This window comes from Saccopteryx bilineata, chromosome 5 (assembly GCF_036850765.1).
Source record: "Saccopteryx bilineata isolate mSacBil1 chromosome 5, mSacBil1_pri_phased_curated, whole genome shotgun sequence".
Classification (NCBI taxonomy): Eukaryota; Metazoa; Chordata; class Mammalia; order Chiroptera; family Emballonuridae; genus Saccopteryx; species Saccopteryx bilineata.
The window spans coordinates 188,239,638-188,263,187 of record NC_089494.1 but is presented as its reverse complement, the minus strand read 5'-3'; the positions used below and the strand labels follow the sequence as shown (position 1 = coordinate 188,263,187).

At 38.7% G+C, this 23,550-nt stretch overlaps 1 protein-coding gene and 1 pseudogene across 2 annotated transcripts in view; both read left to right on the top strand.

Annotated features, from left to right (window-relative positions):
* The window catches only part of LOC136338020 (RNA-binding protein NOB1 pseudogene), a 93,966-nt pseudogene extending 84,504 nt beyond the window's left edge, over positions 1–9,462 (top strand).
* GRID2 (glutamate ionotropic receptor delta type subunit 2) overlaps positions 1–22,885 on the top strand; it is a 1,655,975-nt gene extending 1,633,090 nt beyond the window's left edge. For both annotated transcript variants that reach the window (XM_066279539.1, XM_066279540.1), the window contains 2 exons: positions 18,945–19,185; positions 21,764–22,885. In XM_066279539.1, coding sequence (XP_066135636.1) covers positions 18,945–19,185; positions 21,764–22,186 — 664 coding nt within the window. In that variant the 3' untranslated portion in view covers positions 22,187–22,885. The remainder of the gene's footprint in view (positions 1–18,944; positions 19,186–21,763) is intronic.
* The last annotated feature ends 665 nt before the right edge of the window (positions 22,886–23,550 follow it).

Genomic DNA, 23,550 nt, shown 5'->3' with positions numbered 1-23,550 from the left:
AGAGAAAGACAGAGAGGAAGGAGAGGGGGAAGGGTGGAGAAGCAGATGGGCGCCTCTCCTGTGTGCCCTGGCCGGGAATCGAACCTGGGACTTTTGCACACCAGGCCGATGCTCTACCACTGAGCCAACCGGCCAGGGCCTGACCCTTTTTCTTAAACCTGCATTTGAAAATCCTGCATAGAAATATTTTGTATTGCCTTAACAGTGACTGTAAGCAAAGATGATCACTGCCAGCTTCTCACTGCAGAATGGAAGAATTTTTCCCCTTTATCCTATAACCCAAATATCACACTGAGCTTAAGGACGGAGCTGACATTTTAAAAGATCACCAAAAGTGTTCTCTTTCCAATTGCAATCATGCCCTCTATCTCAGTGGGAGCCATTGCTGGGCTCTTTGCAGCTATCCAGCATCTTTCTGACTTGCTTTCACTATCCTGATTATCTATTCATTTGCCAACCAGCACTAATTTATGAAAGATCATGTCTGCCATTTCTATAATGAGTGCTTGACTTTTACTACCAGCATAAACACATAAAATACATAATAATTAAAGTTCACTAGCCACCAAAGTCTTGAGATCTGTCATTGTTGCTAATCTGATTTTTCAAGCAATTGCTTCTCTGTGAGCAAGGCTTTTGGAGGAAGCAGATGACTCTAACCGAAAGAGATCAATTGCAATGGGCAAATGGGCATTATTTATTTCAACATTAAGGTTCATCTTCAGCCAAATTAACATCTATAAGGTATGATTCTTAGAGCTGACAAAAAAAATCTCATCAGTATTTGAACATAAAAAATTTTAAGTGTTAAAAATTCAATAATGTAGAGTTTTCAAAATAGTTGTGTTGGCTAATAAATTTTGTACCTTTTATTGGCTATTTCTTAAACTCTAAAAAAGTTTTATTAGGATAACTGTAGAATTCTGCATAACAGGTTAAAACTTTACAATGTTTACTCACATTGAGTAAGGACTTCCTTATTTTGAACACACGACTTTTTTTTTTTTTGGTATATTCAACCATGAAGTAGATTTTATTTACTGTATTTCTTTGTGTAGCTTTCTTTTCAATCAGATTTACTGGGGTGACATTGGTTAATATAATTATATGTGTTTTAAATGTACAATTCTATAATACATCATCTGTATATCATATTGTGTGTTTGCCACCCAAAGTCAAACCTCCTATCACAATATATTTCACCCCTTTGACTACCTTCTCCTCTGCCATATAGTTGTCTGCCTTGTTTTTATAAAATCGGCAAAGTCCCCTAAGTGCCTCATGATAATGAATTCATCTGACGTTTGATAGCAAAGAGATTAATGAATTTATGCGATATTCATATGGCTCTCTGGGGACATCAGGATGTGTTACATGAAGTGTAATGTTTGTAAATGGATACAATGGAATGCATATTATCCAAGGAACTGGAGTAGTAAAATCCTCAGGTAATAATGTACAATAGCAGGAAATAAAGACAACTTCCATTTATAATGATTTTCTTTCGGGATAATAAAGATCTTGGCATGTTCAAAAAACGCACAAAAGCCAGAAGAACTGGATTTGTGAACTGGCTGTGTCATTTACCAGCCTTGTGGAGACTTGAGAAATTTTCTTCACCTCTTATCCTTAATCTCTTCAGCTTTAAAACAAAAATTTAATAACAGCCTCCTTAGAGCCTTTTATGAAAATAAGGAACAGGGGAGGTAAGAATCATTCATTCAATCAATCAAAATAATTCCTCCCTCACAAGGTTATCAGAAGAAGCACATGAAATGATATGCAATGTTTTTGATGAGTGCTTTATAAACTTTGCAGTATTATGCATGCATTGATTATTATTCTTCTTTCGGAAAATCGTCATCTGGATAAAGTTTACAGTTCATTTTCCACACACAGAAAAATAGATGCCTTAGAAAGACACCATTTACTCCATAAAGACAAGGATTCTGTTTTCTTAATAAGAAAACCAGATCTGATCAATTAAAGATTTTATCAAATTATCTTTTGCAAATTTGAAAGTGAGACAGCAGGTTTGAAGCAATACAGGAAACTTCTCTTTTTATGCAGGTCCCTGACATGCAGCAGTCTTCAGTAACTGAGCTTATAATTAAATTCAACCCTGTTGATTTGGCCCTGTAGTGGGGAGCTGGGCAGGTCACCTCACCTCGCCCTGCAGGAGTTAAGTATGATCTCATCTCCCATTTCCTTCCAGTACTAACATGCTTCCATTCTCATTGCTTGGGTAATTTTTTACCAGCCCTGAAAAACTTCTGATTAGTTTACAGTATTTCTAGTCACACATAATTTTAAAACATTTTATATCTTTTAGTAAAAAGACATGTCACCTTTTCTGCCTCTGTTGATTATTTTACCCATTCTTAGTAAATCACAACCACTTCCCTGGAATTTTTTTTAATAGTATAATTTCTGTTTATATCCCTTTGATTTCAAGATAAAACTTCTTTTGCCTAGAAAATGATTCAGCGAATACAGTATAGACCCCAGACAATGAATACTACTTATCTTGAATAATTAAGGCAGTCACTCTTTTGGAACATGGGCAGTCCCACTCTCAGGATTATATGTTTAGATGTATATTCCAGATAATCAGAAAACAAAGGAAATCTAAAATTCACATGAACTATTTTACTGCCGTTGTTAATAGACAGTGTGTACATAAAATTCTTTCCCAACATGGACAGTTATAAAATCAACACATGGTGACTCTATTTATTTAAAGGTACACACATTAATAATAGGCATTACTGTATATTAGTTATTGTATATCCATAGTCAAAAGCACTGGAATAAGAATAAACCTTTAGTTTTTAATTAAATGTATTTTATATGTAACACTGTATAAGTCTGAGGGGTATAGAGTGTTACTTTGACACATTTATATGATTACTGATGTAACAATATTTAATCACATTACATATGGCACATTATTATTTATGTTCATTATACTATACTTTAGATCTTTATGGCTTATTTACAACTCACCCCTAATCTCCTGGTAACCACCATTTTATTGTCTGTTTTTTACAGGGTTAACTTATTTTAATTCCACAAATAAATGATATTATATAGTGCTTGTCTTTTCCTGTCGGACTTATTTCCCTTAATATAATGTCCTCAAGGTTCATCCTTGTTGTCATAAATGAAAGATATTCTCCTTTCTCGTTGCTCACTAATATTTCATTGTGTGTATGTACCACATATCTTTTTTATGCATTCATCCATTGATGGATATTTGGATTGTTACCATACTTTGGTTATTGTCAATAGCGCTGCAATAATAAATATGGGAGTACCTGTATTTCATGGAAGTCTTGTTTTCATTTCTTTTGAGTATATACCCAGATGTAGAATTACTGAATCATATGGTAGATTTTTTCTTTTTATTTTTTTTTTCATTTTTCTGAAGCTGGAAACAGGGAGAGACAGACAGACTCCCGCATGTGCCCAACCAGGATCCACCCGGCGCGCCCACCAGGGGCGACGCTCTGCCTATCCTGGGCGTCGCCATGTTGCGACCAGAGCCACTCTAGCACCTGAGGCAGAGGCCACAGAGCCATGCCCAGCGCCCGGGCCATCTTTGCTCTAATGGAGCCTTGGCTGCAGGAGGGGAAGAGAGAGACAGAGAGGAAAGCGCAGCGGAGGGGTGGAGAAGCAAATGGGCGCTTCTCCTGTGTGCCCTGGCCGGGAATCGAACCCAGGTCCTCCGCACGCTAGGCCGACGCTCTACCGCTGAGCCAACTGGCCAGGGCGATTTTTTCTTTTTAATTTGAGGAACCTCCCTATTTTCCATAGTTGTTGGACCAATTTACATTCCCACCAACAATGTATAAGGGTTTCCTTTTCTTTTTATAGTTTTCTTTTTTTGGTGTGTGTGGCAGAGACAGAGAGAGTTAGAGAGAAGGACAGATAGGGACAGACAGACAGGAAGGGAGAGAGATGAGAAACATCAATTCTTTGTTGCAGTTCTTAGTTGTTCATTGATTGATTTCTCATATGTGTCTTGACGGGGGGAGGGCTACAGCAGACTGAGTGACCCCTTGCTCGAGCCAGCAACCTTGGGCTCCAGCTGGTGAGCCTTGCTCAAACCCAATGAGCCCACGCTCAAGCTGGCGACCTCAGGGTCTCAAACCTGGGTCTTCCGTGTCCCAGTCTGATGCTCTATCCACTGCGCCACCATCTGGTCAGGCTAAGGGTTTCCTTTTCAACACATCTTTACCAACACCTGTTGTCCCTTATGTTCTTGATGATAGCCATTCTAACAGCTGTGAACTGATATCTCATTGTGGTTTTCATTTGCATTTCCTTGATGATTAGTGATGTTGAGAATCTTTTCATGTATCTGTTGGCCATTTTGATGTCCTCTTTGGAAAAAATGTCTATTTAGTTCTTCTGCCCAATTTTTAATCAAATTGTTTGGATATTGTGAAATTGACTGAGCCCTTTATATATTTTAGATATTAACCCTTATCAAGTTAGTGGTTTGCTATCATTTTCTGCCATTCTGTAGGTTATCTTTTCATTTTGTTAACTGTACAAAAAGCTTTTTGTATAATGTATATAGTTCCACTTACTGTTTTCTGCTTTTGTTGTTAGTACTTTTGATGTCATGTTCAAAAAAATCATTGCTAAGACCAATATTCATACGCTTGTTCCCTACATTTTTTTCTAGGAGGTTTATGAAACCAGATCTCATGTTTAAGTCTTTAATCATTTGGAGCTATTTTTATGAGTGGTGTGAGATAAGGGTTTAATTTTATTGTTCTGCATGTGTTCTCCAGTTTTCCTAGCACCATTTGCTTAAGAGACTACCCTTTCTTCATTGAGTATTCTTGGCTCCCTTGTCAATTATTAGTTGACCACATACACTGAAGTTTAATTATGGAATTCCTATTCTATTCCATTGAAATATATGTCTATTTTTGTGCCAGTATCATACTGTTTTTATTGCTATAGTTTATAGTATATCCAGAAATGTTATACTTTTGGATTTGTTCCCTTTTCTTAGGATTGGTTTGGTTATTTACAGTCTTTTTTGGTTCTACTCACAAATTTTGGATTGTTTCTTCTATTTCTGTGAAGAATGCCAAGCATTGCACTGAATCTACAGATGGTTTTGGGGAGAATGGCCATTTTAAGAATATTAATTCTTCTGATTCATGAACATAAGGTGTCTTTCTACTTTTTTCTGTCTTCTTCAATTTCTTTCAGCAAAAATCTTGCAGTTTTCATTGTATAGATCTTTCCCTTCCTTGGCTAAATTTATTCCTAAGTATTTTATCATTTGTGATGCTATTATGAATAAGATAGTTTTCTTTATTTCTTTTTCAGATGCTTTATTATTAATGTAAAGGAATGCATTTGATTTCTGTATGTTGATTTTGTTTCCTGTCACTCTACTAAAATATCTGATTAATTCTAACAGTTTTTCTGACTGACTCCTTGGGATTTTCTATATATGAGATTATATCATCAGCAAATAGTACTTCTTCCTTTCTTATTTGGATGACTTTTTTCCCTCTGTTTTCCAATTTGATCTAGCTAAGATGCCCAGTACTATATCGAATAGGAGTGGTGAGAGTGTGCATCCTGTCCTGCTCCTGATTTTAGAGGAAATCCATTCAATTTTTCTCCAAGGGATATGATGTTAGCTATGGGTTTCGTTGTATATGAGCTTTTTATATTAATGTATGTTCCTTCTGAAACCAACATGTGAAGGGTTTTTGTTATGAAAGGATGTTATGTTTTGTCAAATGCTTTTTCAAAATCTATTGAGATGATTGTATGGTTTTTATCTTTCATTTTATTGATGTGATGTATTACATATATTGATTTTCACATATTGAACCATCCTTGCATCCCAAGGATAAATCCCACTTGGTCATGGTGTATAATCTTTTTAATGTGTTCTTGAATTCAGTTTGTTAATATTTTCTTGAGAATTTTTGCATCTATATTCATCAGGAATATTGGTCTATAGTTTTTCTGTAGTATCTTTATCTGATTTTGGTATCAAAAGTAATGCTGGCTTCATTGAATTAGTTTGAAAGTATTCCTTTTTCCTTGATATTTTGGAAAAGTTTGAGGACAATTGGTGTTAATTCTCATTTAAATGTTTGGTAGAGTTCTTCAGTGAGGCCATCTGGTTCTGAAGTTTTCTGCATTGGGAGTTTTTAGCAAAAAATCAAAATCACTAGTTTTAAAACAAACTTTCCCAAGTCATTTAAGCCCTCTGCACTTCAATTTATCAGTAAAATAAAAAATTGTTGACTTCAAAGAGTAATTTAATTGAAGTGAGGGTATAAAACAGGTCAGCAACTATAGCCATAAGGCCAAATTCAGCTCAGGCTTGTTTTCCTACCTACAGTGTGTCCATAAAGTCATGGTGCACTTTTGACCGGTCACAGGAAAGCAACAAAAGACAATAAAAATGTGAAATCTGCACCAAATAATAGGAAAACTCTCCCAGTTTCATACCTATTCAGTGCAGTTCAATGTGAGCTCATGCACAGATTTTTTAGCACTCCTTAGGTAGCTATCCCGTATAGCCTCTACAGACTCGTCACTGACTGATGGCCTACCAGAACGGGGTTTCTCCACCAAACTGCGGGTTTCCTTCAACTGCTTATCCCACCGAGTAATGTTATTCCTATGTGGTGGCGCTTCATTATAAATGCGCCAATATTCACGTTGCACTTTGGTCATGGATTCGAATTTAGCGAACCACAGAACACACTGAACCTTCCTCTGTACTGTCCACATCTTGACTGGCATGGCTGCGGGCTGCTCCACTGTATACACGGTGTTCCGTCATCATCTGCACATGCGCACATGCTGCCACATCATCCTACAGAAACTGGGAGGGTTTTCCTTTTATTTGGTGCAGATTCCACATTTCTATCGTCTTTTGTTGCTTTCCTGTGACCGGTTAAAAGAGCACCATGACTTTACGGACACACTGTAGAAAGGCAAAGCTGAGTAGCTGCAATAGAAACCATGTGGCCCTTTAAAGTCTAAATATTGACTATCTGACCCTTAACACAATCTTTGCTGGTATCTGGTCTAAAAGATGATTACTTGTAAACTTATTTGAAATGCCATAATCATTAATTGATTAGATTTAAGCAACTGTCATTAGGCTCAACTAACTGGAAGAACTAGTTAAAAATCCAATTTAAACAAAGGAAATAGCTTCTAATAGTCTCTCTTAAGTTATTTTGCATTAGACTTTATCAATATAAGATTTTGCTTAAGAAAAATATCGAGGGTATTAATCTTGTTACAACCACTTACAGCCATGATAGCTATACTTCGTTGTCTTGAATAGCTATTTCTTGACTGTAAAATAGTACCTATCTTATTGGCTTATGATCATTAAATAAGGTTATCCATTGACTGAATTTTTACAATACATATATATACAAGTTTTACATTTAAAAGCTTATTTTAAAAGCACTAAGGCCTGGATAGTATTTCCTCAGGTATTCCCCCAAGATTTGACCCTACCCAGAACCCCTGGGTGAGCTGCCCGCACGGTGCACATACGCGCGGGTAGCCTGAGCGGAGAGATGTCGCCCCAGTAGCTCTTCCTGGTTCCCACAGGCCTGGAGTGGGATTCCCAGAGGCCTAAAGTGGGATGTAGGGACCAGCACAAGCGTTCTCCCGTGGAGCACGTTGTGCCAGATGCCGGCGCTTTCCTGTGCGACATGACTCAGCAGGACATTGAGAAGAATATCTATACCATCCAGGATGTGGTCCGTGAGATTTGGGACAAGACCGAGTGTGGGTGATCTGCTCTCAGAGCTGTATTTAAAAGAGTCCTTTCCTAGAATACCTGAGGCTGGTGACTGAGTTTTCAAAGAAAACTGGACCCTATCCTAGGCTCTCTGCCACAGATACCAAGTACTGGCATTTACTTGCCAGTTGGAAGCAGAGTTTGTTGGGGTGTTACATTCAGTACAAGAAAGGATTAAAGTGAGCTCATCAGTGCAGCACTTGAAACTCCTCTACACATTTCTGGTTTCCATCTGCCCCCAGAGCCTAAACCCCCGCAAGGAACAGTAAAACATGAACACTGAACGGGACCTAGAATTCAGTTTGTGTTTAGGAGAAACCCATTCTCTGATACTGTTCGTGACCTGCCGGAGCTGCTCACTGAGGAAGGTGAGGATGTTCCAAGTGAGGAGGAGAAGGAAGAGAATGGATTTGAAGAAAGGAATGATGAAGATAGTGATGAGGATGGGGGGGTGGATAACCCCCAGCAACATCAAGCAGATCCAGCAGGATTTGGAACAGTGCACGTCCTATAGACTGGTCGGCTGTGTGACTGTTGGTGTGATGAGAACAAAAGCAGCACCAGGTCTTAGACCGGTGGAGTCTAACAGGACCTGGGTTCAGCCACCTCTGGTACTGGAGTTCTGGCTAGGAAAGAATTCAGAGCTACAACTCAAAACGTAAAAAAAAGTTTATTTAGAAAGTCACAGAGTTAGAAGAAATGGGCTTTAGGAAACACGATATAGAGGCAAAAGGAAAAAAAAAAAAGGAGCTTAAAAGAAAGAGAACAACACCCTGGGGGGAGGGGAAGGAAAAAGGCTCAAGTGTGCTCCACGAAGGGAGAGAACTGGGTCCTCCAACTTAGGGGCTATTAAGGGTAGAGATTTTATGGGAGGTCCCAAGGAAGGTTTGCAATAGAATATTCATCAGCTTTCCAGGTGTGTCCTTTCAGGGTTGCGGTCTCCACTGATTGGTCCACACAGGGCAGGGAGTCATTAGTCAATGCAGCTGGTCCTAAATTCACTGTGATGTGGCTTTTCTGGTTCTGCTGCTTTTTCTGGAACTAGATCCGAAACACAACTGCAGACTGGTCTGGGTCCTTGCTTTGGTGACCTTCTGTACCTGCTCCATCATCCATGCTATGCACATGTCTGTCTAACTGCCTACCACCTGACTACAGACTTTGCCATGCAGAATGTTCTGCTTCAGACGGGCAGCATTTGCTGGTGGTGAATAGCTTGCTGATCTGAGAAGCCCGGAGCTACGTCTGGTGCTGCCTTGACTGTTTCAGGACAACATCTGACATGAACCCAGCGTTCTGTTCACATTGTAGAAACAGGACCCTGAAGAAAGTGTCTGTGACTGTCAGCTTCGGCAGAACCATGCGTATGTACTTTTTCCACAACTCAGAGGTGCTGAGTTCTCGGGGCCTCAGTACTCACTTCCTATTCCCAAAGGCGGCAGATACACTGTCAACCTTCATCTGAGGACCAGTGCTTTCCTCAGCTGTGACTTTCCCGCAAGGCCAGGCAGAAACCTGACATGTTTGCCCCTGACTACGTAGCTGGGGTATCCACCTGCCCTGCAGGTCTGAGACAACACTTTGAGAGCCTGGAGGAGACGACTAAATCCAACGCTTCCAGAAAGCAGATTGTGAAGAGAAGGTGAAGTTCAAGTTCCACGGGCAAACTAGGTGGCTGCTGCAGCTGCCGAGGAGTTCTGCTGTCGCATCTCCCCAGCTGCTCTGGCTCCAGAACCGTCTGGATAGAGAGGGGAGGCTCCGCTTCTGCTTCATGACCCCTGTGGAGGGTTAGGTTGCACTGTGGTGGAACTCGGTCATGCCGTGGCCTATGCGCACCCAGAGAGCCGGGATTTCTGCCGTGTTGAGAAGGATTTGATAAAGTGCCCTGGAGCACATCTTCAACCTTAAAAGAACGGAACTTCCAAGTGATATTTTTCTAATAAATGTGGTTGCAAGCTTTTAAAAAAAATCAACTGATACCTGATTCATAGGAAGTTGATAGAATTTTTCACAACTCTAATGTTCAAATACTGCTATTGGATATGCCAATTAGAGAGGTGTGTGTGTGTGTGTGTGTGTGTGTGTGTGTGTGTGTGTGACAGAGACAGAAAGAGGGACAGACAGACAGGAAGGGAGAGAGATGAGAAACATCAATTCTTCATTGTGGATCTTTAACTGTTCATTGATTGATTTCTCATATGTGCCTTGACCCGGGGACTACAGCAGAGTGAGTGACCTCTTGCTCAAGCCAGAGACCTTGGGCTCAAGCTGGTGAGCTTTGCTCAAACCAGGTGAGATCATGCTCAAGCTGGCAATCTCAGGTTTTCGAACCTGGGTCCTTCACATCCCAATCTGAAGCTCTATCCACTGCGCCACCACCTGGTCAGGTGCCAATCAGAGTTCTACACTTAGTTGGATACTAAATCTGGATCTTTGGTAAGTGTTTTTGCTCCAGTCCCATTTACCTACATTTTCCAAGATAAGAATGAAAGAAATAATGAATGACTGAAAGTCTACTGAGCTGATGTTTTTCTGAAATCATCTGCATGCTATTATTCTTTTTCAGTGACAATGGAAAGGAAAATTCTGTGATAACCTAACAAATAAATTTAATAATATGGATCTTCTGGGCCAAAATAGATCTACTCAAAAATACTTTTTTTCAGTTAGTCTCAAATTTCTTTCTCAGTGATAACTAACATTAAAGATTAATAAGCAGCGAGACTCTATCATAAATATCTTTTTAATTTTGGTTACATAAAAATCATAAGGATGTAACAGATCAATGTTTTTAAGATAATAAAATAAGGTATTTTCATCCTCACCAATCCCTAACTCCAAGTTTCCTTAGTACTTCCAAATTGAAGACATGCATGGAGGTCTAAGATCATAGAATTTCTATCATTGTATAGTTACATTTCCCTCTTACTATGACAAGCCAAGAAGTTTGAAGATGTGGGGTATAAGAGGAACATCCAGGAAACAAAAGGATAGCAACACCACTTCTGGCTAGAGGTTCCCAGCAGAGTGCAGGGGTTGGGAGATGGGCAAGTAGGAAGGGTTAGACTGAAATACTCACCAAGGATAGAGGGCCTGATGCTTCCCTTCCCATTAGCATCTCTGGGAGGAGTTCCCTGGTCACACCAGGCTTTGTAGCAACATAGAAGACCCTATTGGTTGAGAAGCCAGAGCTGCATGGTTAGGGAAAAGCCAAGGTTCGACCTTCCTTCCTAGGCCTCTCCTATTCCCATGTGGTATGAATGTTGAGTTAGATCACAGACTACTCTAGGAACCCTCTACTTTAAGTGATATCATACTAGTGTCTGAAGGGCTACAGAATAGTTAGGAGCTGGACGAAGAAAATGACAGAGAGACAAAGGAGGCCAGGTCAGCGGTGGAAGGTCCATAAGCCCTAAAGGAGTTGAGAAAGATATTAGTCAACACTAGCCGATATAAAGCCTCTGCTGACTTCAGCTCCTCCATTGCTCCTCAATGGAGAGTTGCCAGAGCAAACCCAAAGACCAGCAAGAGGCTTTGGGCTCTCTCTTCCCAAATTTCAATTACAGGAGACATAATGTCATCCTCCATAAGTCCTGATGCCATCTTTAAACAAAGCAAGGGAAACAGGGAGGAATCAGGAGGATTAATTTTCTCAAGTAAATTGAGCTAAAGCTGGAGACATGATAAATTATTAGATCAGATTAAATTTTAAATCATATTGAGCTAATTTTAGTTTTGTTCTCACTACTCAGGCCCAGTTTTCTTGAGGAAGATCAATTAAGTTATAAGAGAAAAGCTACATTTTCTTTGCACACCCAAATTGTAGTATGAATAAATTTGCAATCATGCTACAATTATATTGTTTGATTTAGGGGAAACATAGTGATGACAGTTTTACTCAGAGTCTCACAAATTTCTGAAACTAAAAGAGATTGCTCTTCTTTGAATACATGTTAGAGAGAAATGTGCTGAAAGACAGACCTGAATTCTGTCTCCAAATCAACTATTACTCTGTGTTAGTCACTAAAACAAAGTCATTTAATCTGTACCACAGTGCTTCCCAACAGATGTGTCTAAGATGACGTACTAGAATATTAATAAAATAGTGATCTAGGCCCTGGCCAGTTGGCTCAGTGGTAAAGCGTTGGCCTGGCATGCAGGAGTTCCGGGTTCGATTCCCGGCCAGGGCACACAGGAGAAGCACCCATTTGTTTCTCCATCCCTCCCCCCTCTCCTTTCTCTCTATCTCTCTCTTCCCCTCCCGCAGCCAAGGCTCCATTGGGGCAAAGTTGGCCTGGGCACTGAGGATGGCTTTATGGCCTCTGCCTCAGGCGCTAGAATGGCTCTGGTTGCAACAGAGCAATGCCCCAGATAGGCAGAGCATCGCCCCCTGGTGGGCATGCTGGGTGGATCCTGATCAGGCACATGCGGGAGTCTGTCTGACTGCCTCCCTGTTTCCAACTTCGAAAAAATACAAAAAAAAAAAAAAAAAGGCCATCTATTCAGTTCTCAACAAAGCCAAGGCAGGGCCTGCAATATCTAGAGCACTTGGTCTATTCCCTCTGGCTGCCCTGGTGTGTTACATAAATAACCTCTTTTTGTTGAATATGATAATTTCAGGAAATTATTTATTTTTTATTTTTTGTATTTTTCTGAAGTTAGAAGTGGGGAGGCGATCAGACAGACTCCCACATGTGCCCAACCGGAATCCACTTGGCATGCCCACCAGGGGACAATGCTCTGCCCATGGGGCGTTGCTCTGTTGTGACCAGAGCCATTCTAGCGCCTGAGGCGGAGGCCATAGAGCTGTCCTTAGCGCCCGGGCCAACTTTGCTCCAATGGAACCTTGGCTGCGGAAGGGGAAGAGAGAGAGACAGAGAGGAAGGAGAGAGGGAGGGGTGGAGAAGCAGATGGGCACTTCTCCTGTGTGCCCTGACCAGGAATTGAACCCAGGACTTTCACACACTGCATCAACACTCTACCAATGAGCCAACAAGCCAGAGCCTCAGGGAATTATTATTCTATATAATTCACTTTTCTCATCCATGGGATGGATGGAGAGAAATGAGACAGAATAGATATTTTCAGTCTTTTGTATTCTAGTATTCATGCTTCTATGAATGTGAGTGGAAACTTTCTATTACAAAAGACTCACACAGTTCTTTCATCCATAGCCTGAAAAAAGAATTTCTGCACTTATTTTTAAAAGTCACCCTGTTTAAATTAATTTCTAAATAAAAATTTTTATATAATAATAAAAAATAAAAGTCTCTAATTACCTCCACATTTTTTTCAACAGAAACAACTAAAAAGTCAGGTGTTCTTTTTTTTAGATAACCAGTGTCTTTTTTTTTTTTTACATCAGGGAATTTACCTTAGGGTAAAGAAATTAAGAAAATTAGAAAGGAACCTATAGACAGTTATAGTATTCAAAGGCAAAATCAAAATTATCTATGTGGGATTAGAAATTTGCATCCACCTTTCAGCAAACCATTTTATTATAAGTAAACTAATTAGAAAATCAATTTTTAGAATACTGATTAAGGGATGATAAGTGATCAATAATTAGTACCATTCTCACACAACTGAGGCTGTTATCTTCAAAGTAAGTAAAAAGCTTTTCAAGATTAATGCCTCAAACCTGTTGAGTATTTTAATTTGACTATAAAGAAAGATCTTTTACTTCCCTCCTCCCTTCCCCTAAAATTTGCTCATTTATATCAGTAAAGAATTTAATGCATGCTGGATTGATCTATTAGCCATTTTCAAGTTGAAGCTAGGTTTTATGAACTTCTAAGATTTTTCTGTTCAATGAGATTATAAATGTTTTAATACTTTTGGACAAAAGAAGAAAATGCAATATTCTTGTCAGAGAATAAATCACTGACTGATTGATCTGGGAATATTCTGTCTGTTAAGAAGTAAGTTCCAGAACAAATCCAAAGAAGAGTGGTTGTCACATGTACTGACAATAATAAGTCTAGCTTTTGAGTTTTGGTTGCCTACTAAATGCCAAGCAATGATCAAGGTGCTTTTGTATATGGACTCATTAATTCTCACCATAATAACTCTCAAAAATAAGCATTACTATCATCACCCTGAGGTAATAATGATGGGAATTTTTTTTAACTACAAGAAGAGATTTCACACATTTAGTTGTTCATCACATTGTTTCTAATAGTTTAAGTGTTTACAACACCAAGGAATTTATATTTTATGCCTTTGAAACCTGCAGGTTAACTATACCAGTTAATACCTTGCTGTCTATGAGCAAAGTCTGCCATCTTGTGGAAATAGCACGTATAACAAAAACAACCATTCTAAAATGGAACTAAAAATTTTCATTGTACTCATTTAGAATTTTGCAACTAGATTCTTGCATGGTTACACACACACACACACACACACACACACAAATGTTGCTTATAATTAAAAGGCAAAACTGTATGTGTGATTTGAAGTGTCATTTAAAGGTGCCAGTGTTATTGAACATTTGAAAAAGGAAAATCTCTCCTCATTTATTGTAAGAACTCATCCCATTAACCTTTAAAGCAGGGCATTGGATTGTGCTAAACTTTATTTATCTGATCCTTAAAAGAGTTTCTGTTAAATAATAAAAAGGAGATTGTAGTGAAATCTTGCAGTAGAATTTCCGGGAGCACTAGATTTTTAGGTAGAATGAATGTCAGAACGCTGGGCTTAAAGCACACTTTCATTCCTTTCCTACACTTCTACTCCACACCAGCCTGTATCCCCGCGATCTGCTTTGGGCTTCAGAGCTTGGCTGAGGCACCCAAAGGTAGGGTCTGCCTGCAGTGCCTCAGCCACCTGTGCTTCAGTGACCATGAGATGAACCACATAAAGAGATCTCTGAGCTGTGATGATACTTAAAGGCATGTGTAGATGCCCCGCCCCTATTTCCCGTGATGAATTCCTTACACTCAGCTCACTGAATCCAAAATTTCTAGGGTTAAACAAATTCTTTAGATAAAGACCTTGTACTATTAGAATCAAAATGGGTGACATAGAGTATGTATTCTTCCAATAACTTTTTAAAACAAAAGCATTTCCAGGTATAGAAATAATAAAGATACATTGTGAGTGATACCAAATACTACTGAAGAGGTAAGAGTAGGCAATCATCAGTTCCTGAATGAATATGTGAATGAATGAAAAAATAAATTAACATGAACGGAGGACATCTAAAAAAAAATGATTTTATAATGTTGCCTAAGCCAGCGGTCCCAACCCCCAGGCCGTGGACTGGTACAGGTCCGTGGGTCATTTGGTACCGGTCCACAGAGAAAGAATAAATAACTTACATTATTTCCATTTTATTTATATTTAAGTCTGAACAATGTTTTATTTTTTTAAAAAGACCAGATTCCCTGTTACATCCGTCTAAGACTCACTCTTGATGCTTGTCTTGGTCACGTGATACATTTATCTGTCCCACCCTAATGGCCAGTTCGTGAAAATATTTTATGACATTAAACCGGTCTGTGGCCCAAAAAAGGTTGGGGACCACTGGCATAGGCCATTCTAGCTGAATGTGCAGTTGTGGTTTAACATAAATATTGTACTCAAGGAAGTGCCTGGCATAAAATCATTTTTTAAATATTTATTGAATGGATAAGTGAATAGGAGAAGTGGAATAAATTTAGAAAATAGTATCAATGATAAGAAAAATGTAGAATCTGAGAGCAGAGTGCGTTTACCAAAAACCGTTGAGTATATTCAGTCAATAAATACAGCTAGTGCTCAACTTACGACCACGATTGGTTCTGACAGACCGATCGTAACACGATTTGGTCATAAGTTGAGTAGGCTATATGTACAGTACTGTGAAATGATATTATAAAAATCTTTAAGTCATATTTTTATCATAATTTTCTTTGTTCATTTTATACCATTTTTGTCATCTCTATACCATTTTGTTTCTTATTTTAACATTCATCAGGTTTAAGTAAAACACTGCATTACCAGTACAACTGGTTTAATATTTGCAAAGACAATTTCCTCTTGGTAGACATCTTGGGAGGGGTTTAATGAAAAATATCCAAGACACAAAACACAAATTGCTGTACCGAGTCTGGAATAACAGTTGAAATGGTGCACACGGAGATGGTAGTGCTGCCGGAAGCTGGTCTGCACTGTCATAGGCCCAGCTGGGCAACGCTTGTGCTATCATGGCTAGCGATTGTGGTCGTAAAGTCGAATGGTCATAAGTTGCATAGGTGGTAAGTTGATCAATATTTGTATGTGCTTTTCTGTGTTAGGCAGCATGGGAGATGGTAAGTACACAGACATTAACCGGGTAAACACAAATAATCGCAAATGATGACAAGTGCTATAAAGGAAAATTCTCCCGCTTCCACAGATATTAATATAGTGTGGTGGTTGTAGGAGGGCAAGGGAACTTGAGAGCACATTTAGTGCCCTTTAATATTCTCCTTTAGTGAATACTGCTGTACTTTTATTTCTACATGTACTTATAAACTCAAAATTAAGAATTTCTTTAGATATGAGTGAATTTTTCCAAGGTATTCAATAATATCTGGACTACCTAGGTAGGTAAATACCTAAAGGGTTTGCCCATGTCATTTGAATGGTATTCATGGGCAAGCTAAGCAAGCATCGTTGATGTGATTATGTGTGTGTGATACCTAACACAGTGCTACAAGTTCCAAATAATTGTCCCTTTGGATCAAGGTACTAATTCTCAGGTGCCTTGATTTCAAATACCTAAAGATTTCTCAAATCTCTAGCTCTATGAGTTGTGCTGTTGGGGGAGAAATATAACAAAAGAGGAATGAAAGTCAGACAAGTTTAGGAAATGCTGTATTAAACGAAAGCATGCACCCTGCCCAGTTGGCTCAGTGGATAGAGCATTACCCCAGCATGTAGACGTTTTGGGTTCGATTCCTAGTCAGAGCACACATAAGAGGTAAACATCTACTTCTCTTCCCCTCCTTCTCCCTCTTCTCTTTCTCTTCACCACTTGCAGCCAGTGGCTCAGTTGATTCGAGTATCGACCCAGGCACTGAGCATAGCTTGATTGATTTAAGCATCAGCCCCAGAGCTTGCCAGCTGGATCCCTGTCAGGGTGTATGTGGGAGTCTATCTCCCATCCTCTCACTTAAAAAAAAAAAATGATGCAAGTTTTCTTGTCTGCAGGTCTTCTTAGAGTCTTTAATAAGCTGACTTCTTTGTTAATTTCAGGAGGGTTTTTTTTATATTAATGACCATGGGACTTCTTACAGAACGAGGTACCAATGTCCCATGAGACTCACTTTTAGAAATTCTGTGTTTTCTAAATACGAATGACTTTGTCTGGGATAGAGACTGGAATAAAGATGATCCATTAATAGTATGAACCATTAATAGTCATACTTATTTTAGTAAATTTAATTCATCAAATTAACTGCTGTTTTTAAGCAACACTATGAAGCAAATCAATTTCAAACTTTAGACAAATCAATTTCCTAAGACCTAGTTTAGGAGGTGAGGGAGCCTCCTGGCTTGTCAGCAGGGGGCGCTGTGGGTGAGGCTATGGGACTATCCAAAGGTGGATGGTAGGCATCGGCCCAACTCTCAGCAGGGCTTTCTTACTCTTCTTTAATTCAACTTGAATGTTAATCCCACCCCCAACATTATCTTTTATCTCAATCTTATAGATGCCTGGGTGACATGAATCAGATAAAAAGGTAATATATCACTAAAAGTGAATTATTTACTCCCAGATAGGCTTAGTTTTTCTCTCTAAAGTTCTTAAGCAGTCTCTTCCCAAATAATTGAAGACCAGGAGAAAAAGCATAAATCTGGGTCCATATATCTTAAGTCTTAAATATGTAAAAGTTATAAATCAAGCTAAACACTGTCAGATAAAATATGTCCTATCTTCTTATCTCAACAAATATGCCTTCCTGACCCCTAAGAAGCCAGGTTTGAATTTCTTATTCATGGCTATCCTAGGAACTCTGTACTGATCCAGTGGCACAGAAGTCAGCCTCTGGTCCCCTCTCTCCCACACCCAGCTCGGTCCCAGACAGGGAAAGTTCTCCCACACAAAGCTATCTGCACTGAGCTCGCACAGCCAAGCTCTGTCTGCATTCTCTAAACATCACTCTGCCAACCCATGTGCACCCATGGCTGTGAGGTCTGCTCTCAGGAGATAGATAATACATGGGACTGGGCCTTCATGAGTGCTGGTGAGCACTTAAAGCTGTTTGGGCAAGAAATTCTAGGAAACCCTGAGGATGGTGCTCATGGCTTTGGCCCTGACCGTTCTCAGCATGTGAAAGGTGCACAGCTGGGGGAGGGCCAGAGCGAGATGGGTCTCAGCACCAACAGACTTTGGAATTGAAAATAAACCCCTGTGAAAAATCACACTGAACAAAGCTGCAGTCTTTGCAGCAACTCCCAGCCTCTGGGGGAAAGAAAAGAAGAAGAAAAAGGATATTTTTTATTTGAATTTAACTACTTCTGAAAGCCTCTGGTCAACTTTTCTTCTTGTTCTCTAAGGTAAGATTATTTCCCCCTTTGGCACTGAAAGGAAAACTAGATCAGTTGTGTGAAAAAAAAAATGATATATTTTATCAACTTCAAACTTGTCCCAAGGCCTTCTCCCATACTGTGTTAAATAATAGAAGCCTTTTTAATTGAATTTCTTTGTGTGGAGCATATGCTGGGTGACATTATGCCAGCCTCTTGCTCTAAGCAGCAGAATGTTCTTCATAAAAGCATTAAACTCCAGAGCGCCATTCTGCATGTAGGGGAGGAACACACAACTGCAGCAGCTTGAATCCACATAAAACCAGTGCCTATGAAATGTAATTGTAAAAACAGATTGCAACAGACTGGGGGTAGGGAAATATGCAGAATTATAAAATGAAATAAAAAAAATAAGACGAGAGGAAGGAAATGAGGAGGGAAAATATTGGGCCACAACTCTGTCTATAGCATTACAGCCATAATGTTCTTAGTGTCCTACGGTTACATCTGCAAGCTAATTTCTTTATTCATTTTTACCTCAAAGGCTACCAGCCTGTAGAGCCGGGATGTAAATGGATGTGCTGTGGACTGAGACAAGATTTATAACTCAGGCTTGTGTGTTCTTTACCCCAAGGATTTTGGAGCTTCAGCAGAATGGTGACATGGACATCCTGAAGCATAAATGGTGGCCAAAGAATGGCCAGTGTGACCTGTATTCCTCAGTGGACACAAAGCAAAAAGGAGGTGCCCTGGACATAAAGAGCTTTGCAGGGGTTTTTTGTATCCTGGCTGCTGGAATTGTTCTCTCCTGCTTTATCGCCATGCTGGAGACGTGGTGGAACAAGAGGAAAGGCTCCAGGGTCCCATCAAAGGAGGTACTTGATGAGGGGTTTGGGTATGAGTTGAACCAACAAGCAGGCTGTGTTGGCAGGGAAGGGGAGAAAGTGGTGGGAGTGGTCCTTGTTTCTTCTCTCCTTGGAAAGTGAAGATAAATTTGTGAAATCTAAAAATCAGTAAGGACCAATAGCAATTTCCATTTTAAGACATCCCATGAAGAAGAGACTATAGTGTTTTGAAAGACTGACAATTTTATGTGCCACAATGGGCTTTGAAATTCTCCCAAATCTCAGGAGAGAATTTAATTCAATGACTTTTTATAGGCTGCGATTGCCTTGACCAGTTCACAGTGAGGCCTATCCTTTTATTTCCATTAGTTGTTTAACTTATAGGTAAATTACTTGTGGGTCTAAGATTTGGCCTAAGAAATACAATTATATAATAAAATAATTAGAATTTTCTCTTCACCATCAGTGGCTGCTGCCCTCTCTCTGTACGTAAACCGAAGAGAAGTGATTATGTTTTTAACTCTGATGACCCTAAGCTTAACAAATCCACATCGTGGAATCATCTAAAATTCAATATTTCTTTTTTACTCTTGAGTTAGCTCAACTCCAAGGCCAGATTAAATTTTTTTCAGAGATCTGAGAGAATCATTACAGAGTTACAAATAATATTTCTTGTAAAGTGGCATGTGCCTTGTTTTTATCCAAAATGATGGGATTTATAACTATCTTATTTCTACTGGACCCAAAATGTGAAACATAATAAATAATAAAATCATATTTACAAAGCTTCACAACTTGACATGAAAACAACCTAAATTTGCTGATTTGATTTGCTTGATAGTCTCCACGGACAGTTTTAAATTTTCTACAACTAAGTCTTGGCTGACTGATGTGATTCCTAGAGCAAGAAGTCCTGCTTTCCTGCACCAATGAAAATGACTTCCCGCTTGCATACAAATTTTTGCATGTATTCTTTTAAATGTATTGTTTCCTAGTCTAAGGATTGCTTTCTACCACTTTATATGCAAAATTAATAAGGAAAAACCTGGCTTAGCAAAGATAAATCTTAGCTTCCTACTTGTCTGAATGATCATGCACTCTAAATAAGTGGAGTAGGAACTAAAAATTAATCAGGTTTTATTGCAGTATTTTCTTCGTGGAAGAAGCTGCTGGTATCTCTACTGACACTGATTCAATGCCAAAGACCACATTAATGCAGCATTATAGCCAAGACTTCATATTCTCAAAAATCAGAAAATGAAGGACTCCCCAAGCTCCTTAAATTTTGAATTACTATATATGATATTAAATCTTACATTATTATATCTGTTGATGGATGACTACACTATAGTTACTGTGGGAACCATAAAATTATCTTTCAACCCTTCTAAAATCTCAGTGATAATATTGCATTAATGGATATTTTTATTGGATTTTGAAATAAGAAAGGAGAAGGAAAACAGTGGTGCACTCAAAATATTTTTCACTTAAAGACACTATAAAAGCACAATAAGAAAAAATACATAATCCATTCTAACTCATGACAGCTAATCCAGATCTTAGAAACAAATATTTTCTTTTATGATATAAATACTTTAAAATCTTTACAAATTTGATTAATTGAACTTGACTATAAGTAAGACTAATACAAAGGACAATTTTATTTCTTGCCAGTTATATTTTTTAAATATTGGGCTCTACTGCTCACTTTCAGTGAAAATCCTAAGAGATTTATGAATTGGTCTCAACTCCAGAAATTTAAGGTTTTACCTTCTTTTTCTTTATTAAGCACCATTTTACTAAGACTCCATTAGCATAAATAAAGCATCTTTGATTTAGTGGCCATGTAGCATATACCTGACCCTAAATTAAAACTGCCATTCATATGTCAGGACTTGAAGTGGTCTCAAAAAGTCCCGTTGACCTCACAATATTGCCTCATTCAGGTACTCGGTTAGCTTGAGTGCATGAAGTATGAAGTCTCTCAGTTAGAAATTGATTCTCTTGTGTTGAATGTTGCTCTTTCCAAACAATTGTATATATCTGAGCCTAAGGAGAAATGGCAGTATGATAGTCACTAACACTCTAGTTAGAACTAGCATGTCAGCATATTGTTTCACTTATTTCCAAGAATGGAAAGTTAGAGTTAGGAATGAGTACTAGAAAAGAACAAATATTTAACCTGGAATAAGACACTTTTAAAAAGGAAGAAGCCTGTGTAAAGAAGAGGTGGGGGTTGGGGGATGAGTTGCCAAAACCATACTTTTTATTTGCACAGTTTTGCCTGGGTCTGTCCCTGTTCTTATAAAAGACAATCACCCATCTACTGCTTTTGTACTTTGTAGTTGCATGTGGCATATGCTCATTTTAAAACTTTTACTGCAAGAAAAGTATTTATTATAGATAACCTTACCAGAGTCCTATTGGTACCCCCCAGAACCTTTGGACAGTGCCTGGCTCATATTAGGTGCTCAATAAATACTTGTTAAATGAGTAAATCCCAAAGTTCAGTTCATCACATATCATGTTTGCTGAACTACTTTTTTTATTTTTTAACCATGGAAGCTAGTACTGATGAGAACCTTATCTTCTTTTTCTTCATCTCCAGGATGACAAGGAAATTGACCTGGAGCACCTCCATAGACGTGTAAATAGCTTGTGCACAGATGACGACAGCCCCCATAAACAGTTTTCCACCTCGTCAATTGACTTGACCCCTCTGGACATTGACACTTTGCCAACACGACAAGCACTGGAGCAAATCAGTGATTTCAGGAACACTCATATTACCACAACCACCTTTATCCCAGAGCAGATCCAGACTCTTAGCCGCACACTGTCAGCTAAAGCTGCCTCTGGTTTTGCTTTTGGCAACGTGCCTGAGCACCGAACTGGCCCTTTCAGGCACAGGGCACCTAATGGGGGCTTTTTCAGGAGTCCTATTAAAACAATGTCATCTATTCCTTATCAACCAACTCCTAGCCTGGGGCTCAATCTGGGTAATGATCCAGACCGAGGCACTTCCATATGAGCATCAAACAAAATCTCTTCACTGTTTCTTTTGTAGGACTCCCTTTGCAAGGAGCAACTGTAATATTGTGGGACTAACACGGATGTAACTTTTTTTTTTTTAATCAGGATTATTAGTAACAATTCTAGTTTGTTCTCCTCACCCTCTCTCTCCTCCCTCCTCTATTTCTTTCTCTCTCTTTTTCCCTCTCTTCCAATACATTTCCTTCCACTTTTCTTCATTATTCAACTTGTTCCCCCAGAATATAGTATACTAGGATCCTATTAGTCCGCTTTTCATATACTGTACTTCAAGTATAGGAAATGTGCACTGAATATACTAAAAGTATATGCAGGATTAATTTTACATAAAGGCCTCTTATGTAACCTTTCTCTATTTTTAAAGATATAATTGCAATAACTTCAGTCCTTTTACATTCTTCTGCTGCATCCACACAATGCTCCACTGCTGTTGAGTGTGCTTTATAACTGTGGACCAAAGGCAACCCCTGCAGTGTTTATGAAATAATTTAAAGACCATTCAGGCCACATGAAATGAGAATGCAATTTTGTAGGATTACAAAAAAGCCATTAATATGCCAGTCAAGACTACAGTTAAAACTACTCTTGCACTGCAACAGTGCATATGACCTTTATGTGATTGTACAGTATTAAAAGTTTTTTCTGATGTATATTAAACTTTATCATATGGCGTAAGCCTCTATTGTGTTAAATAAATTAGTATCTCACATATATACATATATATGCACCTATATAATGTGTATATATATTGAAAGGCGGCCATTGCTATTGCAATTCATTTAATAAAGCTTTAGTTTAAATAAAAAAGTATTGTATACAGGAACTATGTATAGTGCAGGGGGTCTTTTCAGTTAGAAAAGGCAGGTTGCTTTAATGTTACTCTGATTCACATTGTTTGCCAACAGAGAATATTTTATACTTTTGTTATTAAAACATCCAGGGCCATTTAATATTTGTTCTTAGATGTAACTCATTTGAATAGGTTTTGCATTTGTTATTCAGCAGTGTATAAAGCTAACCTTGATAATTTTACTTTTACTTAATTATCTAAATGGAAAAAGCTATTAGCCGAACCATGTCCACAACAGCACATACAGCTCTATAAGAGTTTAAATGTAGATCGTTGAAGGTTAATAACATCTCTTCCAAAGCAGTAAGCCAATTAATCCAACTGTAGTTGGGGAGAGATGGGAGCCCTTAAGAAATATTGATGTGGCCTTAATTACCATCCTACATTATCCTAAAGAAGAAAATATAGTAACATACTGGGCTCTCAACTTGACCCCCTTTTTTATTCAATTCTACTTGGAAGAGTTATGTATTTTTTACATTAGTGCCAAGTGT